The sequence below is a fragment of the Varroa destructor genome, unplaced genomic scaffold (assembly GCF_002443255.2).
Source record: "Varroa destructor unplaced genomic scaffold, Vdes_3.0 BEIS01000002.1, whole genome shotgun sequence".
In the NCBI taxonomy this organism is placed as follows: Eukaryota; Metazoa; Arthropoda; class Arachnida; order Mesostigmata; family Varroidae; genus Varroa; species Varroa destructor.
The window spans coordinates 21,114,421-21,140,121 of record NW_019211455.1 but is presented as its reverse complement, the minus strand read 5'-3'; the positions used below and the strand labels follow the sequence as shown (position 1 = coordinate 21,140,121).

At 42.3% G+C, this 25,701-nt stretch overlaps 1 protein-coding gene and 1 long non-coding RNA gene across 7 annotated transcripts in view; both read right to left on the bottom strand.

Annotated features, from left to right (window-relative positions):
• bma (SCY1-like protein bma) overlaps positions 1-3,070 on the bottom strand; it is a 136,405-nt gene extending 133,335 nt beyond the window's left edge. For 5 of the 6 annotated variants that reach the window (XM_022794239.2, XM_086980291.1, XM_086980290.1 and 2 more), the window contains exon 1: positions 2,583-2,912. In XM_022794239.2, the coding sequence (XP_022649974.1) occupies positions 2,583-2,765 (183 nt within the window). In that variant the 5' untranslated portion in view covers positions 2,766-2,912. Of the gene's footprint in view, positions 1-2,582 lie in introns of all 6 variants that reach the window. The other variant, XM_086980293.1, reaches the window with a different exon arrangement.
• LOC147757500 (uncharacterized) overlaps positions 3,046-25,701 on the bottom strand; it is a 155,852-nt gene continuing 133,196 nt past the window's right edge. Inside the window, exons 2-3 of the long non-coding RNA XR_015321213.1 lie at positions 10,148-10,277; positions 3,046-3,341 (exon numbers count right to left, since the gene is read on the bottom strand). This is a non-coding gene — a long non-coding RNA (uncharacterized LOC147757500). The remainder of the gene's footprint in view (positions 3,342-10,147; positions 10,278-25,701) is intronic.

Below are 25,701 nucleotides of genomic sequence, written 5' to 3'. Positions count from 1 at the left end.
CACGTAAGGTAGACAGGCAGCATCCTATTACACACTGTGTATATCTACATCTACGCCATTGTATTCTGATCCTTTAAAGACCGGGTCAAGCTAGAAACATTTGTCTCGAACAAAGAACAATTGAATGGATAGGCGACAACGTCAACGAACCCTGCCGTACACTTACGCGCCGGTATTATGACACGTTTTCTTGCCTAGCCTTACAGAACTGTTGCTAGAATATTCTACCCGGCCGTAAGAACAACGCTCTACTCCGCGGGCCAGCTTCGATGTTTTCCCGACAAGGCCGCCTGAAAGGCCACTTTAACCAAACTTGTTGTAAAGTCGTAATTGCTTAGCAGCCCCTATTTTTCATGCCCCATAGTCCTGTCTATGCTGAGACACTGACCTGCTTCGTTCGCTGGTTCCGATGGGAAGCAGCGCCATGTGTTCTTCGAATTTTCAATGGGGTAGTACGTGATACACGGTTTGCTTTTAGCCTTGCGAACCTATTTCGGCGATATACGCTAACGTCTCCGTTAGCACCGCCTGATGCTGTAGCGAGCCAGCAGGCCATGGACATCGCTGCTAGTGTCTATTCCTTGTTCCAGCTCAACGATGCAGAGAACTCTCCCATAGAATACGGAGTTAATTCCAGCGAACCGTGGCCTAATTAACACGTGGATTAGAGAGAAGGACGCGACCCAGCTTGATGCCTGTTAGTGCGTGGCACGCGTATACGTTAGACGGTCCAGGCATCAGGCTGATCCTGTGCAGTCTAAGCAAGGGTCTATCGTCTCTGGTAAACAAAACAGGGTCAAAGGAGCTAAGCTGATTGAGTTGGTCACGAAATAGATAAGCTCTTGCGAGTGAATTGTCTAACGTTGACTTCAATGTGCCTCAGTAACATGACGAAGCGACATCGGATCTTGTACCCAGTTGCCATGCTACTGGCGATTATATTAGATTTTGCTTTTGTTGACGGCCAGTTGGAATGGTAAAAACAAATAGCGAGGAGGAAATTATTTAGTGCTTGTGCTCGGAGGCCATTTGCCATGACATTTGCCAATACCCACTCCTCTCCGCGGCACAAAATTCGACTGAAGGCAGAACTATGGCAGCCTGTATTTGTTTTCTTAAACTAAATTGAGGAAGAAACAGGTATTCAGCGGATGGACAACAGTTGTGCAAGCATGATATCGATGGAAGTACACCTCAGCGTCAAAGAGCGCCGTGTGAATTACTTAATGCGCTTGTCTCGTCAGGTTGCTCCTTTCGCTAGCACGTTCTGCTAGTAAAACATCGATAACAGTAACCTAATATTTGACTAACGATGATAGAAAGGCTAACATCAGCTCGTTTTATGGTTCGTACAGAAACTTCAATAGCAGAATATTTAGTACGTGATCAATTTCAAGGCGTCGTTCCCTAATTAGCGTGCTCGTAAAACGATCTCCGCTTCAAACCGGCATGAGCTAGGCTGAGATTAAATTTTCCCGTAGCTTAACAAAAGGCGTGGCAAAAGAAAAATGACAAGACTTACTAAGAATCTCCTTACAGAAAGATACCCCAAACCAAAGGTAAGGGGTTGGTATTTCTTCATTGTTGGGCGAACCAGCTAAAGAAGTATACACGTAGTTAAAATGATTTACCCTAAGAAACACACCCATTTACGGGGCAAAAGTTCTCATACGCGCATTTTGTAAATATCTGCTGGATGTTCAATGGTACGGCGAAGGTAATAGGATCATGTACATCAAAGAACCGCATACAGCACAAATAGAATTAACTTGTGCATGTTAATTATTATAATAATTATTGCCGTCATTGACATAAAGTCAATGCCATTAATATAATATTCACTTTGTTGGTCTTCTGTGCTTCTACCTATGTTACTGAAAGTGATGAATAAGCTAGCTTCAATCGTAGTCCGTACATTAATACGAATACAAAAACGGCACATCCCAGAATTCAGTTTGTTGTATCTTTAAACGGTAGGGCAAATTCACTAAATTGCGCATTGGTTAGATTTAGATTTGCCTCCTTATACTTAATATTAGTTTGTTTAGCTTCTAAGGAAGATCTTCTTAGGATAATTCCTTTGAGAAGAAAGAACAATACGGTTTTTTGAAGCATAATTTAACGAAACTCTATAAGTACGTATCATATCTTTTCAAAACCTATCCGATGCGACGAAAGTGCACTTCCTTAAGTATACCGTCTGATACCTTTTACGGGTATACACCTCAATGATGTCTATAGATAACTCAGTAGTTCGAAGAGGCAGACATTGAAAAACGCCTAATTTTACCACGATATCTTCGGAATGAGGACAATAAACGCTACTGACGTAGAAGAGATCATATATACTCAGATAATAAAGAAAAATCTTCTTTTTTTTCATTGAACAGTTTTTGATATTATTAATGTAATAGACCAAGCCTGCAATGACCCCGAATCGCACATGATCTACGCCGTACGTAGCGTCTCTGTCCTACATTAAGTTACACAGAATAACCTTTATAAAAAAAACCTACGAGCAAAACTACCTTTCGCAGCTTGCAAAAGTCGGTAATCGTAACCAAAACAGAGACAACACTCACTTTGTTATCAGATTTTCGCTTGGCGTCATAGATCTTCCAGACGAGTTCGGGTCCGGCGGAGCCGACTAATCGTCCAATCTCGTAGTGTTGACTTATCGGGTTGAGCTCGAGTGGCGACGGGGGTCCCTGTTTGAATTTCGGCAGTCCACCACCGCCGCCAGGGTTAACTAACTCGGCTATCATCGACCGCCGGCGTCCTTTCGGACTCGGGTGTGGGGAAAGGGAAAGACCGCATGTCGAGCCTCTCCGCCCCCCGGGGGCCTCGTCTGGCCCCCCGACTTGCAGCACATTGGGATTGTTCACGTTGTTCAAATTCGTTAAGCTGCCTCCCTGATGATTGACATTGGGTAAGCCTAGCAGACCCCCAGCGGGCACGCCCAAGCCCGGCACGCCACCCACCCCGGACGGCCCCCCCGAAGGGCCGAGCGTCGTGCGGGGGAATATGCTGGCTGAGATGGTGCCGCCGGGGGGCCCGCTCCGCGCGGGGCTTCGCGGCTAGCGCGAGCCGACCTGCGACGACGGGTGGCTACAGTAGCAGGCGCGTGTGCTAATGACCGACTCGTGAGGAACCGCGCGGACAAACCGCTGTGAATAACCCCGCGTCAACGGTTGACCTTCTACTAGTGATTAAGTGCCTTCGCAATCGACAAGCGACCGAGGGATTGCGGGGCGCCGATGACACTGAACGCAGCAGCTATGGTGCACGCTGCTAGAGGACGATGAAATCGAGTTCGCCGCCTCAGAGCTGCTGGACATCACCTGGTGTGATGAGAGAGCGCAAAGAAATGAAACAAAAAAACAGCTTAGTATGAAATTTTGATTAGCCGAGCTGAAATACTATCTAGGTTTAGCTTCAATTTGCAACGCATATGATCGGCATGAAAGATTTTTATTAATAGTTAAATAATTTTTATACTTTTTAATCCTATTAAATATAGCGGCCCGTGGCTACAACCCCTTAAGAAACCACGATTTGTTTTCTGTTTACATATGTGTGTACCTATAAATGATATGAAGATATGCCAAATTTGGATAAAACTGAGATCATTCGTGAAATAGTTTATATTTTTTTATTACGCTTTGTTGTGAATTAACGTTTTATGCAGCGAGAAATGAAACAAGACGGAGGTTGTATTTGATTTTTTTGTCGAAATTTACTTTCTGTCAATTAAAAACATTTCAAAATTCCCAAGAAATTATTTTTTAAGTGCCGCAGTAGATATGTTTGGTAGTATCTATCTGTGCTAGAGTCAAACTAAATGAAATATACAGAAGACAAGCAGATATTGTGCTTTAGAGCTCACTAAATAGAATGTATCCAACACAGTTTAAAGCTTCTCCAGTGGCGGACATAAACGTTGCTTTCATATACTGAATTGTTTCATAGTTAGCCGAGGTCCCATGTTGTTCGCACTACATGCGACTTCATTTTAAGCTCGACAAATTACTGATCATGTAAAACTATTAGAATAAATTATGAGACATGTAGATAGTGCGTATCAAGCCAAAATTTGTAGAATATATTCTGTACCGCCATCTGGTCCTAACAACGAAAGCCCACTTGGAAATTCAACGAGATCGCTGTTTATTGAATTGCCGGCGCTCATTATGTTTGCGCCGTATCCTCGGGAGGGACTTCCATTTCTTTAACAGGAACTCAATTTTCTTAGTCATTCTATGAAACACATACAGTTGTGCTATATATATGTATTTACGGATGACGCGTATTTGTTATACTAATGATTAGACCCATAGATGTCTCCCTGATTGCGTTATGGTAAAAACACATGACAGCAGCAGGGTTTTACACTATACGAGCCCATGGCTCGCCACCACTTCGTATGCCAGTCGCAGTAGCTGGTAGTGAAGCGATACGCGAAGGACACTACTGGGAGTAAAAATATATCGCCACTAACACCATCACCACATCCGAAGATAGCCTCTTTTGCTCTGCGCGGATCCTTTCTTCGGGTACGAATTCTCAATCTCTGCTATACTTCCGGTGACACACGTAAGATAGTCTCGATCACATGTCAGCACGCCAACTTACGGACGAGGAGGGCGGGCCGCAGGAGAACAGAGGAAATAGAGAAGTTCGGAGTCGGCTCTGTTGCGATGGGCCCAGTGGTATGGAATAAATAGCTCGACTTTACATCCTTACTCCCGATTGTTCATCGAGTCAGAGCTCTCTATAGTATAGAAGACCTTGTTCGCGTACAGTCAGCACTACTGCTGCGGGAGGACCTCCCCGCCAGTTTAGCCGCCCACGTTAGCCGCCTACAGAAACTGCCGCCTACAGTCGGCCTGAGAGTAAGGGAAACACCGACTGTGCGGAAAGACAACGTAAGCATCGTCTCTAGGCAAGTTCCCAGCGTCCTTCCTCTTCTAGCTCCTCTCGTTTTTGCTGCCGCCTCAACCAGATTGAGGTCCATTGTCTCAATGGACTAAAAGAAAGACAGGGCGCTGCCGAGCCGTAATCCCTATTCTTTCTGACGAAAGAGGTGGTAGCGGGAATAGGGAGCATCGGGCCAATGATACCACAAGAAACAGCAGTAGCGGTAACAGCACGCCGCTGTGCAGGCACAACAAACCATTAGAGTAGGCTTCATCAATCACACGAGCACCTACTTACGCTTCGTGTTGTCCCAGTAACCGGAAGAGTGTCGTATGGCGAGAGAAGGAAAATGGAATATGAATGTAAGGCGTGTACTTTCATGACGCTTACTGCTCGTCACTTGCTACTTTCTTTAAATATGGATGTCAACCGGTTTCGTAACCAGGGAACCTTGTTTTTTCATTGGCAGATGGTTGCGGTAACAGCTATAGTAAGAGCTAAACGTGGACTATTCAGCCATTTTCCAAGTAAATACTGTCTACGTGTGCATCACATGAAGCGTGTCTTACACGTAGTTATATTAGTGGTTAGAAAACGTATCTGATGCACGTGCTTGTAGGATTGCACTTGCTGGTAACGGCGATGCTCGCTGAACAAACCCCATAAGTATTTACACCTTCCAGAAAGAAAATGTCTGGCATATACTATACTTTTATTTATTTATATACTCATTTTTAAACATTTTGTAAGCGCGATCCGTCATACTGTTTTCTTCAGATATATTTATGGTGATGCCATATCAACGGTATCTCTGAATAAATACAAATGATAATTATGTAGTAAAAATTATTATTTGTGCATTACCACTTTTCGGTTACCAGCCCACCTCTTTTTCTCGTTTCATACAGGAAGTATTACACCTGAACCGCTGCCTCATCCGAGACCCATTTTCTCCTGTTCCGTTAAGCAGAATTGTCATTCAGAGTCGCATCGGTCGTCCTCATCTGATTTCTACCGATCTGCCAAGGCAGGCTGCTTTCCGCTCTTCGACAGATCTCTCGTCTTCAATTCAGCCAACCAAGCCGCTGGCTTGCCGTTAGCTAACCGCGTAATATATCACCCCCTAATCGTGGCGCTGTGGATATTTTCACGCCCTTACCCGAACGAATGCGTTGCTCAGCGCAGGCCTGCGCTTTTTTCACGGCACCCCGGTCGGCCGTCCTCGTGTTTCAAGCGTCTTCTTCGATTCATCGTCCTTTTGGCCTTTCTATGCTCCGTCCGCACTCAGCTCTCCATTACTCTTCAAGATCTTGTTGGCATTCCTTAGGGAAGCATAAACAACTACTTTTCCGCTCAACTTCGTTTATCTCCATAGGAGAGCTTTGCAGGACCGCGCGGTAGCCGGGTTAGATGGCACGCGCGGCGAGCACAGCATTTGATAGGGATAACAGCAGCAGCATGCACTGGTAGCCCGGATATAGCACTGGAGCGTGGGTTCATTTGAAAGCTGTAAAAGTTATCTCGTCGGTGGCTTTATTATCCGTAATGGCCGTTAGCGGTAGAAGTGGCGCTAGTCGTAGCCATGGCACTACGGTTGCCGATAGTAACAGCATTGTACTTCACTATTCATCGGAGCAACAGAGGAAGAACTGTTCAGCCAATTAAACTAATAGTAATAGGCGACACTTTATCATACGGTACCTCTATTCTGTTTCGCGGCCACTGGCGCCGCCGCTGCTGCTGTTTTATAACTAGTCAGTACTGACGTATAAGCAGGAAGAGACGGCGGATGGATGGCGAGTTACCCATTCAATATGGTCTCGTGAGTCGGAGAGTCGGCGCTGCTTTATGAACTTAGGTTATAATGTTCTCCTAGAGATCACCTAACGAACGTCTGTATGTATATACATCTAACAATGATTGCACCCCGTTTAAGTTTAATGAAGTGAGTCGAAGCGAAAAGATAGAACAGCTTACATGAAGCGCAATCGTATTAAGGAAGGCCCAGTTAAAACCGAGGTACTTGTTGGTTTTCTTATTGGCGCAGTCTTATATCATAGCGTGTTTCTGTGTAAAAAGTCACTCATCCTTTTCGCTAATAACAATTTATTAGTTATACTGTTTTATGTAGCAACCGGGAGCTACCGATAGGATCGCTGAGACTGGTTGAAAAATAATAGCTTTTCATTAATTTCCTTTGCGTGATTTGGAGGATAGCTAATATCAATGTTTGGCATCGAAGAAAGAAGAAATTGACACGCTAGCGAAGTCCGTCACGTGCTACACGTAGAAGCATAAAGTTCTAGGTGTAGCTTTTAAATGTAATATCTTTATGTTATATGAATTAATTATAGCAGTTGATTTGGCATTCACGTTTGACGAACTTCAATATCATTCCACTCATTACCCGTAATTCCCAAATGTCCAAGGCAATGCTGTTTTTTTCCAAGCACACTGAAGCAGGGAAATTGCAATTTTTATAAACAAAAAAAAAGCAGCAATTAGACCTGTACCAGCGTCTATTTTAAGCACTCGTCATTGCGTTTTATAAACTCTACGACATGCAAACAAGAAACTTCTCGCTTCAAACGTTATCGTATAGACGCCTGTCAACTGGACATAACAACGACTGGCCACTTTGAGTAAACTGAATCCAGGTTGTCTTACAATAAAAATCCTCGACTAATGAGCCGACAGATCGTGAGATCATGACGAAGAAATGCTAAAGGTCACTTTTCGAACATAGTTGTAATGTCTGTGTATTTTCACCTAAACTTTACGACCGTTTTCCTGAAAAACGTGTTTTTCTCTTCACGTTTTATATTAAAAAGCGTTTCTCGACAATCAACCTCTAATCCTAGTACTTATATTACCGCATCTGTTCCATTCTCACTACGCGTCGATGATAACCTCAGGCGAATGACAGCAAAACTAGAACCATAGTAAATCACTACCAACTTCAGTGGTCCCTGTTGCCCTCGTGTTTCGATCTGCATTGTCCGAACTGCGATCAGTTGGCCGCATAATGGTACTACGAACCGTTGTTCCGACTCTTGTGGGCCTAGCAAGCATTCCCCGCATACGGTAGTTAGATACAAGACGATTATAGCGTCTAGCGTTAACTGGCTACCTAGCCATCTACGCTATTTTCTGTACGTCCGAACGAAAGAAACGTTGGGCATGGGCGCAAAAATAGTTTAGTAGCATCGATTGTTACCAGCTACGGGAGAAAGCCTCTGTTTTCCCTAATGCCGTTGGTTTTACACTGCGACCCCCTGTAGGCTGTAACCTTGTCTCTGTTTGGCCACAGGATTAATACAGGCACAGAAAGATCCGATGCCGACAATGTATACGTAAACATGCCGGCGCTGCATTGGCGTGGATAGGCGATTCGTCGATTGCGTGCAACAGGGAGGCCAAGCTAGCGCCCCGGCCAGGATCGAGACACCTTGCACGCTGCCTAGGACGACCCGATCGTCTGCTAGAACCTACCGAATTCAACAGATTCTAACTCGTTCTGACAGCACTTCTACATTTTTGCGCATAGAGAGCCTGACCTAAATTCAATTCATAGAAAACGTTCGTATTAGCTATCATATAAGCTGTGACTATTTTACAACAGCGTATTTTTGGAACAGTACTTTTAAACGCAATTTTCTGCAGTCTTTTAGCGTACTGAACAAATTAAGGAGAGATTTTGATACGGCGCACGTATTTCTATTATATTTATTCGATTTATGCCACCTCAAGTGTATGACCGTCATATCTAAAAATACGTAAAGGTCACGTTTAATGATCGGTGTAGCTTTTCTATTTTCGAGCTTACGTTTCTTGTCACACATATATATATATATATATATATATATATATATATATATATATATATTAGAAATATTCCATAGAACTTGTAACGGGTTTCGCTTCCACTTTGTTCAGTACCTTGGATGTGAAACTAAATAGCAGTTTCTATGCACATGCTCCACGCTTCTCAGAAGAAAGTTATCATTTAATGATAACCTGATATTTTAGAATTATACAAGCGAGATTCTGTAATCGAAGCTTTAAGGGCAGCTATATTTTTTAAATTATACAGTTGTATAATAATGAGTCTTGTCTGAGATGTTGCTAATGAGACATGGAAGTTGTTCGCGCTATAATTATATTTTAATGCCAACTGAACGTGGATCTGCTTATTACGAAGCAGGGGATCGAGTGACTTTGAGTCATCACTACTGTAATTAGCATGTTTTCGTAGTGCAAACTACAGCCTACTACAGGCCAACGATCAGGACCGTAATAGAATCGACGTTATAAATTCGACACTGACAACCAAAGAATGATCTATTTGCCTAAATTCTGAGTTGGCAGCACGCGTTCCGGAATTTAATGGCAACCATAAGAATCAGATGTAAGAGACGTATCTCATGCAGTAATAAGCCCAGCTGCTCTATCGGCCGCCTCCTCCCGAGGCATCAATGCTGAACGTTTTCCGTTCTGAAGAAAAGAGCCTGCGGTTGTGTTTTAACGAACGTCTGGACTGTGTCTGTGAATTAGAACGATCGACATTCAAGGAAGAATAATCACATAAAAAACGAAATATATAGAAGTATCGATTTCGAGACACATACGTATAGGTATACGTGCGTAACATACACACATGTAATACACATGTAGTTACGGCATGAACCAACAGTATACTAAGTACCAGGTATTTTTGCTGGCATCGCTGCATTAAAGCGAGATATCACTGGAATAAACTGCATCTGTATCAAAAAACTGAAACGCTTCCACGTTGGTGCTACCTGCCACACCATATACAGGCCAAACGGGTAGCGGCTCACTGTAAAGGTTTTCAACGTTTGAAACCTAGACGAGAAACCCCGACGTCTCTTATATTCGCAGTTCGTATTTCGAAAGCGATCGGATGCAATGTCGAGGTGCCTATTTGCGGGCATCGGCCGGCAGGAACAGAAAGGGTCTGTACAAATAGGACAGGCATTGCAGTGTTTCAGGAACAGCACCAGCACATTGGCAATGGTCGGACAAGCTCGCTCAGTAATCCGTGGGCAACTGTCAATTTTCTATAGTCGCATGCCTTGATAATTGGTAATTTCAAGCAAGAACTGACTAAGAGCCGACCTAAATTCTATTTGTGTATTTGTTGCTGCATATATATATATATATGATGTATCTTTCGCTGCCTCAAGTTGAAGTGGTATCACCAACAAACCTTTGTCAGTTGGCCGAAAGGATTTTCATTTGTTGTGATTGAGTTGTGCGTGAATTCGGGTTCGGGGGAACACGGTGCCCATTTTTGCTCGACTTTATGAGTTCTTGAGGACACAGTTGTCTTGACTTGCCTGCAAGATCCAGAAGTTTTTGTGCAGGGAATTAATCATTTTCAATCCTCCTTCGGAGCGACTCCCCTTGCTTGACAACGAAGAGGTAGAATCAACGATTAAAGATCTTTCACTCGGGGCTGCTCGACAGTTTGGTGTATCGGAGTCTATTTTATCATTTCCACTCAATGAGAAAACTGTAGAAAACTAAATATGATACGCCTTATACGTACGTTTGCCCTTTCCGGTTTCAATATTATCTCTTAGATTGGGTTACCATAATTCTATGCAACAGCTAAACGAAGCAGCACGGCAGTAACAACAACGAATTAACGTCAGTCTAAACCCATTGTTCCCTATGCGTGTTTGAGATTTAGCACACGGATCGCGGGAAAAGTCGACTCTGCAAAATTTAAGAGGGTCTGTCTAATTTGGAGTCTTCGAGTGACCTCATTAAAAATGCTCAATTCCGATTTTTCGAGCCCCCATGAGAGACATATTTTTGTAAATGCCAAAACCTTAGTTGGCCTAGTCAATGGCGAAGACGCTTTTTTACAAAAAGAGGCTATTATTGTTATGAAGGAAAATCGGTTATATATCGAGGCACGGCAAACGTGACGAGGTTTCGAGTTGACTAACCAAGAAAATCTCGAAAGTATTCTCGTACGGATGAGACAACGCTGCAGCGAATCGACACGATAACCAGTAAGAAAATTTGAAAATTATAAAATGGCGAAAAAGCAATATATAAATTAAGAGGCCCTTTGTGAGGCGTATAGCTACATTTTCGTACAATCCTAAACTGGACTTTCTTTTTGAGTTCTGCTTCTCCATGCGACGTTACAACACATATCCATAAATAGCTTCGTAACACGTAGCATTTCAAAGATTATCTTCATTTCAAGGATCATTATGCCGAAAAAAAAAAGGCTTTGAGTTTACGCTGAAATAAACTTATATGTCAACTTGCCCCCATATGTCAGTATCCAAAGTGCACTACGAAAGATTTATTAGGAAATTTTTAATGAACTAGTTACTCTCCGAAGTTTGGTTCCGAATACTTTGGAACTGATCACTTATGTGGTTACTTATATTTATTATTATTATTATTAAGAAAATTCTATGGTAATGAATGGCGTCAGAATAGATTTGTCCAACCACTTACGAGAAAGCTATATATAGAGCTTTGGTAATCAGTATATTGAAGTTTCAATTTTGTCACAAGCTCATTTTTGCTATTACGACGCCAACAGTGGTCATTGCTACACTGCCAAATGGTATAACAATTGATTACCAATCTTTACCAGAAACAATAGAATAGAAGCATCCATCCGCTGGTTAGCGATATATCGAATTGACAGAAACGTTTTAGGCCATATTATCTGTCGAAGGTATATTTCTATAAATGCTATACTTAAAATCCATTCTAGATCGTAGATCACTAATTTAAAAAGATATTCCATAGTACAATTAACTGTACTAAGACGGCGAAGTACCGTAATCAGCAAATACGCTAGGAAGTCTACTACACGAACCAGCGTGCAAATCTATATACTGTGTCCGGAGCAGTACACACGCATTGTATGAGTCAACAAATAATAAAAGCTGGGAAGAAGTTGACGGTAGAGAAAAGGGTCACGAGGCATACCACTCGAATCGAGATAGCAGTAATAAGTGCCAAGGGCTAGCAAGCGCTCAATGTTGTTACGCGCTTGAGAAAGGAGCAGCATAGCGGGGTTTGCTAAGTCGCTTGCCAGTACGTTGAAATCTAGAGTAACACTGACCGAGTCTCATCACCATGCCAATAAATCGACCAACCACTTCGAAGGTGGTTATTATGGGGGTGCTGAAATCTTGTGGCATGCACACGCACAACTTCATAGAGAAAACTATGTTGATGCAAAGATCATCGCTGTAAAGTCTGCAGTAAGCTAAAAGAAAACATCTCTCGCAATTATCCAACAATGTCGGGCAGAAACCTCTTGTGTGGTTGAGCGAAAAGAAGAGATTGGTGATATGTCCTAGGCCAGTCAAGAAATCCTCTAGGACGCTCATGGAAAAAAACATACCGCCTTATGAATTGGCATACGAGCTTGAATTAACTAAATCCGTAAGCACAGACGCCAAGCAGTACGTTAAAGGCGGTTTATGAGAAGTTTTCCTTAGGAAAACTATGGAAGACTTATGGAAAGAGATTGTTCTTAGCCACTGCGGCAATTTTTCAATGCGTCGAACCCGGTCTTCAAGTAAGCTCCCAGCGGTTCGCAACATTCGCCTTGTCTGATATGTGTCCAGGCTGTTCCTAGAAACTAAACTTTCAAGGCTAGAGGTTAAAACATCTTCATCTATAAAATGTACGTTTCGCTGTGCTTTACTTCGCTTTCGATCTGCTTATTGAAATTATTCAAAAAAATGCAGTGAGAGGTCCGTCTCAGCGCCGATTTCGATGCCGACTCAAACCATATATACATATTTGTAAAGATCACCGCATCTTGATGTTGATACAACAAACGTTGAAGTCAACTTTATCCTGAATGAACTAAATAGCCGCATTGGCATAATGAGTTGACGGGGGTACGGTGATGGATCCGCAACGATTGGGGCATCGGCTAGTTCACACAAGAGATCGGGATAAGTAAAACACGGCTTATGCCTGTCGATGGAACTGCGCAATCTATACAAGGTAACGGAATCGATGAATGTGTTGGTAAAGAAATTTTTCACCCGTAATGAGGTCCTCCTTGATCGTTTGCCCTAGAGCATTTTGATAATGTATTGCATATAAATATATGTTCCATAGAAATCTGGTCGGCCTTTGTTATTATAATAAATTTTCCTAGCAACGCTGCTGACACTTGCTCCTTGCCCGGAAAAAAATCGTATGACGTACCACATATTAAAAGCGGCGCCTTGCAGGCGTCTTCTTCCATGAACAAAGATATTAGTCTCGCAACTAGCCTGAAGTTTTTTACCGCATAATTCAATCGAAGCTTATCGAATAGCCTTTGTGAAAGGACCGCAACGGTTGCGCCTCAAACTTTATGTAAGCGTTCAAAGCTGCTGTATTTGAATTACTCACATCTCCTATTTTTTAATAGCTTATTAAGTTGCTTCTTCTGTGAATGTATGGTTAGCAGCCTTTGTTCCGTATTCGAGCGTTTAGCTTATGTCTACTCCTCGTATAACAGCTGATTGTGGTTCCAGTTAGATGTTGTCGCTGCGATATATAAGTTTTAGACAGGATCCTGGCTAAAAACAACAGAAAGTCAATTAAATTATTCATTCAGCAAGGCTATATATATATATATATATATGACTATTATTTATAATTTTCCGGTGCCGTTGAATGTCATCTTTTCCAAATGCTTGTCGCGTCATGAAAATGAGCGCCTTTGTCGAGTCAGAAAGTCGTTCCTCCTGGTAAGGCCATATACAATGAAGGTTCACGTGGTTCAACGTTTATACTAGATTCTGAAGGATACAATAATAGTTGAATGCAAAGCACCGGTCAATCCGGTATGTGCAGTATGGTCATATCATGCATACATCACTTGTCATTTCTTACAAGCAGAAAACAGTCTCAAGACAAACCCCCGGGATCAAAATGGGATCTCATCCGTTACTTCTAAGCAATGTAGCATACTGCTTTTAGGCTCGTAGCTTAATTAGTACCCAATCCCTAGATTAAGATTAGATTAATCCCTAGACCTTAACAATGAACGTTACTCTTACTAGATGTAGCTCGCAGTTTGTATGTATTTGGGCTCAATATCAATATGGATGCCCACTGAGTAAAATTGTTACGCAACCCGGATCGTAAATCCCCTGTGGATATTTCAGTAAAACAACTTAACACCCATATGGGCGACTATCGAGGATTGTGGTGACCGTATTGACGTAAAACGCTGTGCGTGTACTTGGGCCTGTTAACTGATTTGTTGCCCGCCTTGATTTCCTTTCCCTAGCAACGCAGTTAGCAAAACTCATCATAATGATAACGCAACGAGTTTTTCCAGTCCAAGTTCCATAGGACAGTGTTTGCAATGAACGTAATGGCCTGAAAAGGTAAGCATCGACTTCAGACGTTGCTTGCTGTAGAGGTGGCTGCGATATGTATGATTTCTTTGTAAGGCATGTCTCAAACCAGCAGGTCAGTGTACACTTCTGACGCAGTTGATAATGGTTTTTATTGAGGGCTTTTACAAGTCTGCTTTTTTATTTCTTTACATTTTGCGCATGATCAAAAGTATAAGTATATAGACAGACCCAAAATAGTACGCGTACTCGTCAATGTATCATAGCAAATTTTCATGTGACGTAATGGGTGATGTGAATGGTATCTATGTATTGTGTGTATCTAAGACATACAGAAGTACATCGTAGTTAAAGCCTGGTACCAGATCCTCTGCATATGATAAAAAGACAATGTAGCCACTTCTTACCACATTGTCAAACTAAATCGAAGGTTGCTTTGGTTTTCTGTGCGTAGTACAGCAGCACTCGTAGGCTGTTGCTCTACGTAAAACACGTCAGGTATAGGTCACGCGCGAAAGTCACGTATCGATCATTTATAATAGTGTTACCAGAAATAAAACTGTAAACATTGCCCATAGCCAATTCTATTGAATTATCAACGACAATAAGAAATTGTATTAAGTTGATGATTGACGTTAAGTACGCTACGCGTCAAGATCAGAAAACGTCATGCAGCAGGTCGGCCATTTGACTATCCCGTTATTTGCACACGGTATAGCTGCTTCAGTTAGATCTGCGCCTTTTTCTTGCTTACACGCGCCATTCGATTTCTAGTTTTGTGTCGGTCGGACGCGAGCAGCCTTTGCCGAATTTCTGCTATATCTGTAAACTACATACGATTGGCTGTCGGCTACCGGCGGTCAGATGGCTCCCGGGAGGGACATTTAAACAACAGAAAGACGGCCACGACATACCAGCTACATGGCCAGCCATAGATACACCCCACCCCCTGTCCCATCCCTTCTCTTTGATTTCCAATCGGAACGAAAGCAGATTCGACCTATAAGTAGGCCGATTCATTTGTAACAAACTTCCGTTTTGGTGTACGTACGTAGGCCATGGGCTAAGAAAAGTTATATCTACGTTTCGATACTTGCCACAGTATCATACAAATCGGAATGGAACTAGTCCGTGCTAGTTATTCAGCCGGCTTATAGCGAACTTTTTCTATCGCATCGACACTGAATGTGTAGCAATTCTTTGCATAATGTACATCTACGAACGTTGAGAAAATAGCGCTAAAACAGATTGATCATGGGCTAGTCGAGGAAAAGTAAAAAAATGTGCTCAGAACACAATTAACTTACGCGCCTCCTATATATATGTATGTGTGTCTGTTCGAAAACCTAGGCGTTGTGGGGATTAATAGTTTTTTTCTACACTTAATTGTGTTATTGTCTTTTTTCCACTATCGTATCCCATATTATACCCTATAGGAAACGAAAGAGCTTGATGTTGTTTTGTATAATAGCTGACCTTTTTATCTTCGAGCTTTTACAGTGTTTAGTGTCATTGTATCTACTTGTTTCTCGCTTTCTGCATCTAGACATGACGAGAGTAGCGTTAACGTTACCATTTGCTCTCTTAATCGCAGCGACGGTGCAGTATATGTCAATCTAATTTCATTAGAGGCAGTCACCAACCGCACCAGTCTTCGAGCTTTCGTGGCCCCCGCTGTCACTTGAGTGCTGCTGGTAGTGGCTCTATGATAACATCTCTATTGTACTTCCATTCTCAGTAAGGCCCGTCAGGGTGACCTAATATCATTACGAGTAACCGGACAAAAGTGCGAGTGTATATTGGCGGAACGATTCGGCGAACCAGTAGACAGCAACAGCCCAACTATGAACTTAGGAATACGAGACGACCCCCAATGGGCAGGTGGTACGTAAGTTCTTTACGTATCTGTATCGAGTACCGACCTACAAGCCAATGACGAAACACCTGAGGGGATCTGTCTCAATCACGCTTACAGTTTTCCAACAATTGCGACGTGCAAAATAATGAATGGCCAAGGCGTACTATTAAACGTATTAAATCAAATACGATAGAAGGCTCTGATAATAATAAATAAAAGTCATGATTATTATGACGCTATCTGAAATGCAAATAAAGTAAGTGCGTTGACTTTATAGTAACATGTTATTTACTTACATACATATCTGTATTGAGAGACTTATGGTGTAGAAGGCTGCCATCAGCAATATTTGGTCAGTGAACGTGTGAGCCTTTAGGTCCTCTGCATGGCTGATTGCCGAGCCAGCAAGCTGGTGAGCTAATGTGCACCAAAGTTTGTGTATCAACAAACAATCAAAAGCAAAGAAAGCTGATAAACATGTGTTTTAAACTAAACTAATATAACTTACAGGCATAAATTTTACCTGATGTTTTTATTAACTTTCGCTATGAGACACCCTGCAGGATTTGCTTATGAGTTTAGCTTAAAATTTCACATAGTTGTATCGCGGTCAACTACGAAACTCAATACCTATACTACTCATCAGTACGTCTCTGTGATCACTGTGCCCCAGTATCAATTACTTAATCCACACATCCGACTTCCTGGTCTTTGCCAAGTTCTAGATCGCCGTAACTTTGAAGATTTACATTTAAAAGTGATCCGGAGCGTGCGTCTGTCAAATCTATTATCTAGATTTACCTCCCTGACTATGTGCTGTCTTGTAAAAAAATGTCTTGTTTTTATTCCTTTTTTTTGCTGCTCTTTTTCAACCCTAATAAACGAAAATCTCCTCGGAACGTTTTGGATCTTCCATGTGAATGCTCGTAATAGTAGGTGCTCATCACCATTATTACCTCCACCTCCACCTCCAATGGCCCCACCAGTAGCGTTCTATCTTCCACGGAACTGGGTTCGCAAAAATTCACAATGCAGGGGGATATGTGTGCGGCGTTGCTGTGTTCTAAAGAAGTAATAAAAGCAAATTTCCTATTGAAAGGCTTGCCAATACCTCGCACTCCAGAGCTAAGACAGACATATAGAGAAAAAAAAGGAAAGAAAGAAGCAGGGATTATAGCTTTTATCGAAACGCATGGATTCTTCGAATAAAGTTAGTGTTTATGGTCGCCATAGAGCTCAGCAATCTTTTCTGCCTTCGGTATCTAGCCAGGACTTTCTTGTATAATAACATCTGCAAGCACAGGGGCTCACATTTGCGACCATTCCAGACCTATGCTAAACCCCTGCGGAGCCCTTACAACCTGCAGAGCCCGTACAACAAGCATTGCAAAGAAGTGAAGTGGACGCGATAAAGTGTCAGTAGAAGGGGCGGTAGCAAAAGCGGTAACAAGGACCGCGCTAGGGACGAACAGCGGCAGCGAGAGCACCAGTCCCGCCGCAAACCATTGCTCTTTGGGCGTCTAGACGATTTGGCCACTTCCTGACCAATATTTTCCAGTCTTTCATCATTTCCCCTGAAGCTTCCGGTAGCGCCACCTCGAGATTTCGTCATGGTCACTGTCATGGCGGTGGCTGCATTTCGTACGTTTCAGCTCCTGCTCCCTGCCCTCAAAGCGGACCAGGAAACGGTACCACTCCCTGATCCCACTGCCCGAGGCAAAAGCATCTGACGCGTTTTCCTGCCACCGATGAAGGGCCCCTGGAAAACGTTTCTTTGTTGGGGGCTGTAGAAGCGACTAACTCTTCTACTTGCCACCCTATCCTCACGTTAACTGGCGATGGCGATACGGATAGAGGAAACCGCTGGCTCGCAAGCCGGCCAGCAGCAAGGCTTCGCACCAGTCGAAGACAGTTACTGCCGCAAAATGTTTCGCTTGATTCGTTTATACAGATAGATTATATGGGGCGTCTTCGAGTACATCAAGGGCGACCAAATGACGACACAGGAAAAGTACAGCAGAATGGAAGAAGGACAAGTAGTAAAAGCAATGCCGAAGTGTGGCATGGGTAGCGAGCAAAATCTACAGCTAAATCAGCAATGTCAGAGAAAAGGTTTGGCACAGGAAATAGAGAACAGGTACCTAATAGCGTTCGGCCGTAAATGGCTTCGCAACATGGATTGAAAGATAGACTTAAGTTATTTTGTTGGTGTTGTCCAAGCAGAAGAGCCAACATGTTGTCAAGCGCAGGGACAGCAATCGCTGGTAAGTTGCAGTTGTCATCGTATCAAACGATACTACAGGTGCGCCCTAACGATTTATCCGCTTACTTGAAGTCATGGGCAAAACGACTGATGCCTCACGCTCAGCCGTACTATCCAACCGCATTGAGGTCTAATGCTGGTTATCGGAAGTTAGAAACGGCAATGGCATGTGTAGAGAGTCAGTACATTTTTATTAGATACCGTACCGTCAATGACAAAGCGGAGGCCAACGTGTAATAAATTTAAAAAATGTTTGTACAAGCAAACGTTCTACCGTCATGGCTGTTAAATCTAATCAGACAAGGTGTCTGTGAATTAAAATGAGTGAAGAGTATAATGAGAAGTGAACTTCAACTTATTCTGCTGTTTAGATTATAAAATTAATTATTACATAATAAAAAAATAATAGCACATTAAAAACGATTTGCTAGTGCATGTCACCGGATTTTTACAGGATAGCAGCCATCATCCAATGTATGAATCACGTTCGAAAATAAACGGGGATTATTACGTGCAGCTTTTTTCCATTGCCACCAGATACACTTCCGTGTAAAAGTATTATCATCCGAAAATAGAGCTATCGACCTCAGCAGCCCAGTATTTTTATTCACCTAATTTATTTAAAAAGATACGCTTTATTTTTAGAAAAGGCAGGGGCACACGTTGGGCTCTCTTTTGGCATTATTGCATTGAGCAAATGTTGCCAACAAGTTGACACCCTGACGATAACTATGTATCAGTGGATATTAAATTTAAAAGATCATTCCTGTTTGCATACGAGAAGATGTCTGCTTTTCCTAGTAAGTGTCAACTTTACAAAAACAGTACGTACGGTGCAATCTTGACGACACAGATCGAACTTAAACAACAAAAAAGAGAATACAGTTATGCTATTCAGAAGCTTCAATGAATCAAGCGTTAATAAATGGACGTTTGGAAGCCAGTTGAGTCAAATGACCCGGAGTGAAGCTCCTCTCCTCGCTAAGTGTGGGCCTGTTCGTGTGCGGTACTTTTTTCGCATACGATGCCTGATACACCAAATATACTAGCGGAAAAAGCTGCGATTTCAGGTAACTTTATGAACATTAATTTGAAATGATGTAAAATTATACGCCTGTCTTAAACAATGCTTGTATCAGACATAACACTTAAAAGGTTTATTAGTCGGCACGAGCTTGTTTTATCCAATGCGATCAACTCGGTCCCCTACACAACATAAACCGGAATTTCACTAAATCAGCATGAACTTTGAGAAGCTTTTTGAGTCGTCAAAAAGTTTGTTAGGAAAATCCCATAAACTTTCCAAGTGTAAAATTCCTCCTTGACTAGCTTCACATGATAGTCCCTTTAATCAATTCTCCTTCTCTTTCGTGTCCTTGTTTCAAAGAACAGTTTTACCTAGTTAATTTCTATATTAGTAAAAAAAGTAGACATTAACGCAGTCCAGTTAATATGAACGCATGTTTTTTTCTTTTGTAGATATTTACAAGTGGATTCGCAAACTCTCTCGAATGCTTTTTCTCTATGGTCATTCGGAAAGCAGTTTCCGTAGACGATGTTTGCAACGTAATTTAGGCGGCCTGGCGGCTTGAAGCGGCAACTTTAGACGACCTAATCCACCTCATGGTCGGCCGGTCCGTGTAGTGGCGAAGACCTCGCTAAATGCGGGCCAGGGACCAACTAGACCGAGGCGCACGTACAAGAAGAGAAAGGGGGAGGCGAAAAGGAAGCAGGCTTGGTATCGCAGGAGAATTGGGACTGGCTCATATTCAGATTAAGCGGGCACAGTGTTCTTACTTAGGACCAGCAGGACTTGAGAGGGCGGTGAATTTGCAAATTCAACTTTTTTCAGCGGATCTAAACGGCTACGCCTCCTCCTGACACGCAACGCATGTCATCTATCGCGCGGTTCCCGTGGGAGAGAGAAAAAAGAAAAAAAAATGCGAACGAAAGGTTCTGCCGTGCAACACGCGGTAGGCTACTCTGATGCCTTCGTTGAGGAAGTAACGTTGAGCGGGCAAAAAAACTGACAGGGTCCAAACTACAATATTTTATCATATCGCCAATGCAGTTATCAGGCAAACTGTAACTGCAGTGTGCTAAATCAATTAAACCGCTAGCTACTATCAACACCTCAGCGCCTTTTTTCCCATACAGCCAACCCTAATACTCTAAAAAAAGAACCTACGATGATTATTTTATCGCTGTGAGATCTTCCCTTAAATAAAGGCAATAGACTTTGTATAACATCTAATGATACGCTAACATGCATTTCTAGGCTAGTAGTTGCTATTAAGACAGTTCTCTGGAGGCCGCCACCCAGAACGCACGTATCTTTCTCCCACCAGTTTACCGCTTGCCCTTTCTTTCACTTCGGTTCCCAGTCTGGAAAAGAAACATAGCTGGCTGGCTGTATGCTATAGCTGTACTATCTATGCTCGGATATATCATGCAATGCCAGGAGGCACGGCAGCTGTCAACAGCAGGTGGCGCTAGAAGCGTTCATATTGGCGATGGAATCATAGGACGAAGCTATTGTCGAAAAAACCGAATGTTATTCTTTACTAGTTTAACGCGTACTAGCTCCGATGCGTGAGCCGTTCCAGGGCCAGCATTACAGACAGGATCAGGCGAGTGAAAATGAAGTAGAAAAAGTGCTACAAGCGATCCCCGGTTTTTTTTTACAGATTTTTTCGGATACTGCATTTTCGTTTTTCATTTTTCTACATTAGAACCATTGAAGCCTTAAAAAAAAACCGGTGATTTCATTATCAGGCATAACGTGCGAGCACGTTTATTGAATAGGATTCGTTTAATATGAAAGGATCGTGCATATCGTGTGAATTACTGCCGAAATTAATATAGTCCCATAAGAGTAAAACAGCTACTATTTTATCGAACTTCTCCGACATAAGATTTCGCAGCCAAAGGAGTACCGTCCAACGTTGAATGTGTGCAGCTTTCTCATCGTTCAGTATCAGCCACATACAGCCTAGAAGCCATTTTCGACTACCTAATTAACGGTTGAAAGCTACTCACTAACACAAAACATTGGGTGCAACAAAGACTTTCGTTCGACCAAACGCGGAAGAACGCTGATTCAGCTCCGCTTTGTAGCATATATATATATATATGTTGTGGTCGTAAAGCCTCAGTGAAATCTACTACAAGTGTTCATATTCAATTTGAATCCCCAAAATTTCTGTGTTTGCTATCAGTGACAACGTCGCCTTTTTTAAATTATTTGTTGCTCTCGTAAGCCGTATGTATCCTTAAGCTATTGTTTGCTCTATCTAATCATTTGAATTTGTATCTATTCAATGTGCGCCCGTATTCCTTTCCATTCGTCCTTATTCTAGCTCGTTCTGCCTCTTACGGCGGAAGTTTCACCTATGCTACGACACTCAGGCCAAAAGGAAGGTAGATAGGTACCAACGAGCTCGTATGCCAAGAAACCATCCCAAACCATGTAATAAGCCCAATCGAAGGGTTCTTTCTCGAACAGCTTCTTCAATTTTTGCTCTGCATTTAGAAAAGCGTAGTCGTACACCATTGATTAGCAGTAATGTCTCCCTTGAGTGCGTAAATTCAAACAAAAGCTTTAACCCAACCAATCAGGTAAGGACCCTTAACCGACGCGCGGAGCACAGTAGTACCAAACAGTGCCGATGAAGACATTCACAGCAATAATATTTACAAGCATAATTGGACTAAGGTGGGATAAGTACAATCCAGGATGGCTTTAATTTACTGTCCTGAACTAAATTGAACGTAAAGGGCTTATAAGATTACCTGCGTATTTTAACCGGCCCAGAAAATGTGCCCCCTTTTCTTAGGAACGCATAGGCCTGAAGGGTAGTGGTATGTTACCAGCTAATAATATCCATTCATTATAAGCGCAATCAATATACTCGACCGAAGGGATCTACGCAGAGATCCCTTGATTCGCATAGGTTTGGCCTGGGCGGCGTTCTTAGGGCCTGCTCGAGGGTAAGTTAAAGAAAGAAGATTGAGCAAAGAAGCCTGAATTTCAGCGTCTGGGCCTCACGGAGACATGAAACCAACAAAAGACACAGGCACAAGCCTAGGAACGAGGTCATGGATATGTCGTCCTTGATTCCATAACTAGATCTAACTGTTTCCTGCGGCACAAAACGATGGCGTACCGGGTATTTTTTGCTCTTATTTTAGTTCCACTTTTGTGACACCTCAAGTCAACGCTATCCAAGCAAACAACAATGTGCGTAAGGAAATCAGTTACCACAAGGCCAATCCAGTTCCACTCCAGAAGGCACAAAAATACGTGGCTTAAGCAATAAGACTAAGGTGTAATAAAAATAGACATCAAAAGAAAGACCGGCTCCAGAATCACCGTATGCATTGTGGTACATAGGTGTTGTACAAGTAGATAAATAAACGGAATAAAGGAAAAGAAAGATAAAAAAGTGTTATCTATTGATTTCCCCACTGCAAAATGGACTATGGTTATTCAAGGCATACCGAAGCGAAGAGACCATAGTTTCTTTACTATTAAATACAATATAGTTATACAGTATTTAATATTAGTCACTTTTGGTATTTAGAGTGAATCGATTTTTTTAAAAGGATGTCTGGTTGTAATCTGGTTCAGCATATGTAAGTCGATGCCGTCTGGTATTAGCAGCTTTGTTGGTAAAGCGAATTATTAGGTTTTGCTCACCGTAACGGTCAACCAAGTTTGAAACAATTGAAAGGACCTTCCTGCTGGGAAGGTCCTTTTGAAAGGAAACACGCTGCCATGTACGAAACAACCTTCTAGCGTGATCCGTTGTAGTCTACAAGCTTTGCAGTAGTCAGTAGAAATTCTGCATGCTTTTATATAATCGTCAGGTCATGGAACAATGATGATTGCTTTGTGATACTGAATAGGTGTTCATGTCCTGTCACGAAGCAAAGTCTATTCGACGGATTCATTTAACGGTAATTTGAAGTTAAAAGCGTGTGATGGCTTCCATATTGAAACAATGTAGAATATATCCTAGACTGTAAAAACGGTAGTATTCCTTGATTTTCTACAGAGACTCACAAAGGTTGAAGAGAGGTTGTCACACCGGTCAATGGCTTCTTGCCAGTAGCTCCGATCTCCCAGTTTTCATTTTAAGAATCCATTCATTGAATAGGTTTTGTTCGAAGTTCAGCAGAAACCGATGTCGTGCTTCATCGAATTATATCGAGCTCCGATCATCTAATGAATTCGTAGCGTGTCACCATAACGACCAGTGCTAGGTGGTAGTATTAGCTGTTCTCGTAACAGATTTAATCTAAAATCGATTTTATTAAGATACGTTGGTACGACTTTTGTGTGCAGTTGGGCACATAATTACTATTAGAAGTTATGCATAGCAAATCTAAAAGCCATCAAATATGAATGTCGCCTAAGTTAAGTTGAATTGTCAACAACAAATACAACTTTGAATTCACGTAAATTTCTATGCGTTCAGGTGAAGGGTCTCTGCGTAGCGTTTTGATAACAGGTTGTTCTTTTACCATAAACCAGCTCTCAGACTATCGTGAGTTCAGGCGCTTGGAACTTGTTGGCGCAGTCGAAAAATCGTCTTCCCAAACAAACTCTAACCCGCCATCTCAAAGCTAATTCCTAACGACATCTTATTTATTCGTAACATCATCAAAAGCAATGAATTTGCAGATCTCTAAGCAGGCTTCGTCTAGCGTTGCCCTTAGCAACAGCTACAACATTACCGTGCCTACTTATACGTATAGGCACAATTGAGCCGCAGAATAAACAACGAGCACAAGGAAAGACGGGCCGCGCTTGCGACACTGCGCAGATTGCGGGACTACGAAACTGCACACCGACCACGGTCGTTGGGGCTGTTCCTGAGTCTAAAGCGGTGCTAGTTTAAGACATGCAGAGATCGTATGAAAGCTTTGATGGGTTACTGCTTCTAGCTATGTTCGTCCTCCATTTGGTTTCCATTGGCCTAGAACGACCGAGCGTGATGATATAAGTCTACTGGGAAAGCTGGGGAAACGGGTGTTCACCAAGGACATCTATTGTTGTAGCATGTCGAACGCTGCTAGTGCTGTAGTCTTCTCGCCAGTGGCAGTGAATTTTCCGGCGAGCAATCTTTCTGCTAGATTTCAGTTGTGGAATTAGAAACCAAACAGTCATATATGTTGGCCTTCGTTCAATGTTCAAGCTCGAACGTGTGACGACCAATGCCAGCTTGCCCTTACACAGATAGCCTTCTTCAAAACCGGGCTTGTGTAGGTAGTATAACGTCCTTTTTAGAGAAAAAGATGGGAAGAAGGCGTGAACTTTCCCAAGGCCCTTATCGACAAAGTAAAAGAGGGATCTTGCTGGAACGATACGTTGATCTACGTCTAGTCTGTAAGCTCAGCAACCACTGGTCAATTTTTTCGATTTAACTTTTGTAGAAGATATTCAGTTTACACTGCATATTAGTAATCAACAGCGAGCGATAATAATCATTAGCTCATGGGTACTATTGTAATTGGGATTTTTCTTAGTAATAAAATGCTATCCTCAGACGTTTTTGTAAATTTCTACAAATATATTTTGAATACGCTGATCAATTGTTCCGCCTGTCAACTGTCCGCACCTAAAAACTATTCCGTCTTTAACTTGGTGATGTCTAGCAACTAGCATGATTCAAAATCCTACTTAATCTTTATTATATAAGACAAAAAGGTCACAAGCACCGAACGGCGCGCTGTTACCTGCAGCATACCCAGCGATAGGTTTGGGTCGTGGAACGCTGCAAACTTGTTCGCATGGATACGCCAGGACGTGTCGGGTTCTATTGGACCCAGAAGGTTTTTTCAACGGCAAATTTTCCGCATGCTATGTTATTGACTGGCGCGCTTGGCTGGCGCTCAACCCATAATCCATCATCAGAGTTGTATGACAATCCGAAACGTTGCTAGGTTTATATTTCCATCCGTCAAAGCTGACGTACTCACAAAGGAATTACGCTTATGAAAAATAGACCCGCAAAAACTATTATATATATATATATATATACAGTATAGACAGTAAAGATGGACTGCAGCTACGATACCATTCTGTAAGCATCGAAGTAATTCTCCTATAGGAATCTGATGGTCAACAGCTCAAAAAAAGTATCTCTAAAGTGGAATCAAAGTGTGTTTTCTATCTCTTTTTCAATTGCTGAGAACTTGTCTCTTTTTTATGTTTTATTGTTTTATCAGGCGAATATTCATGTCTTGGTCGTATATCCTGCCGGTGTTTCACTTCTTCCATTTGT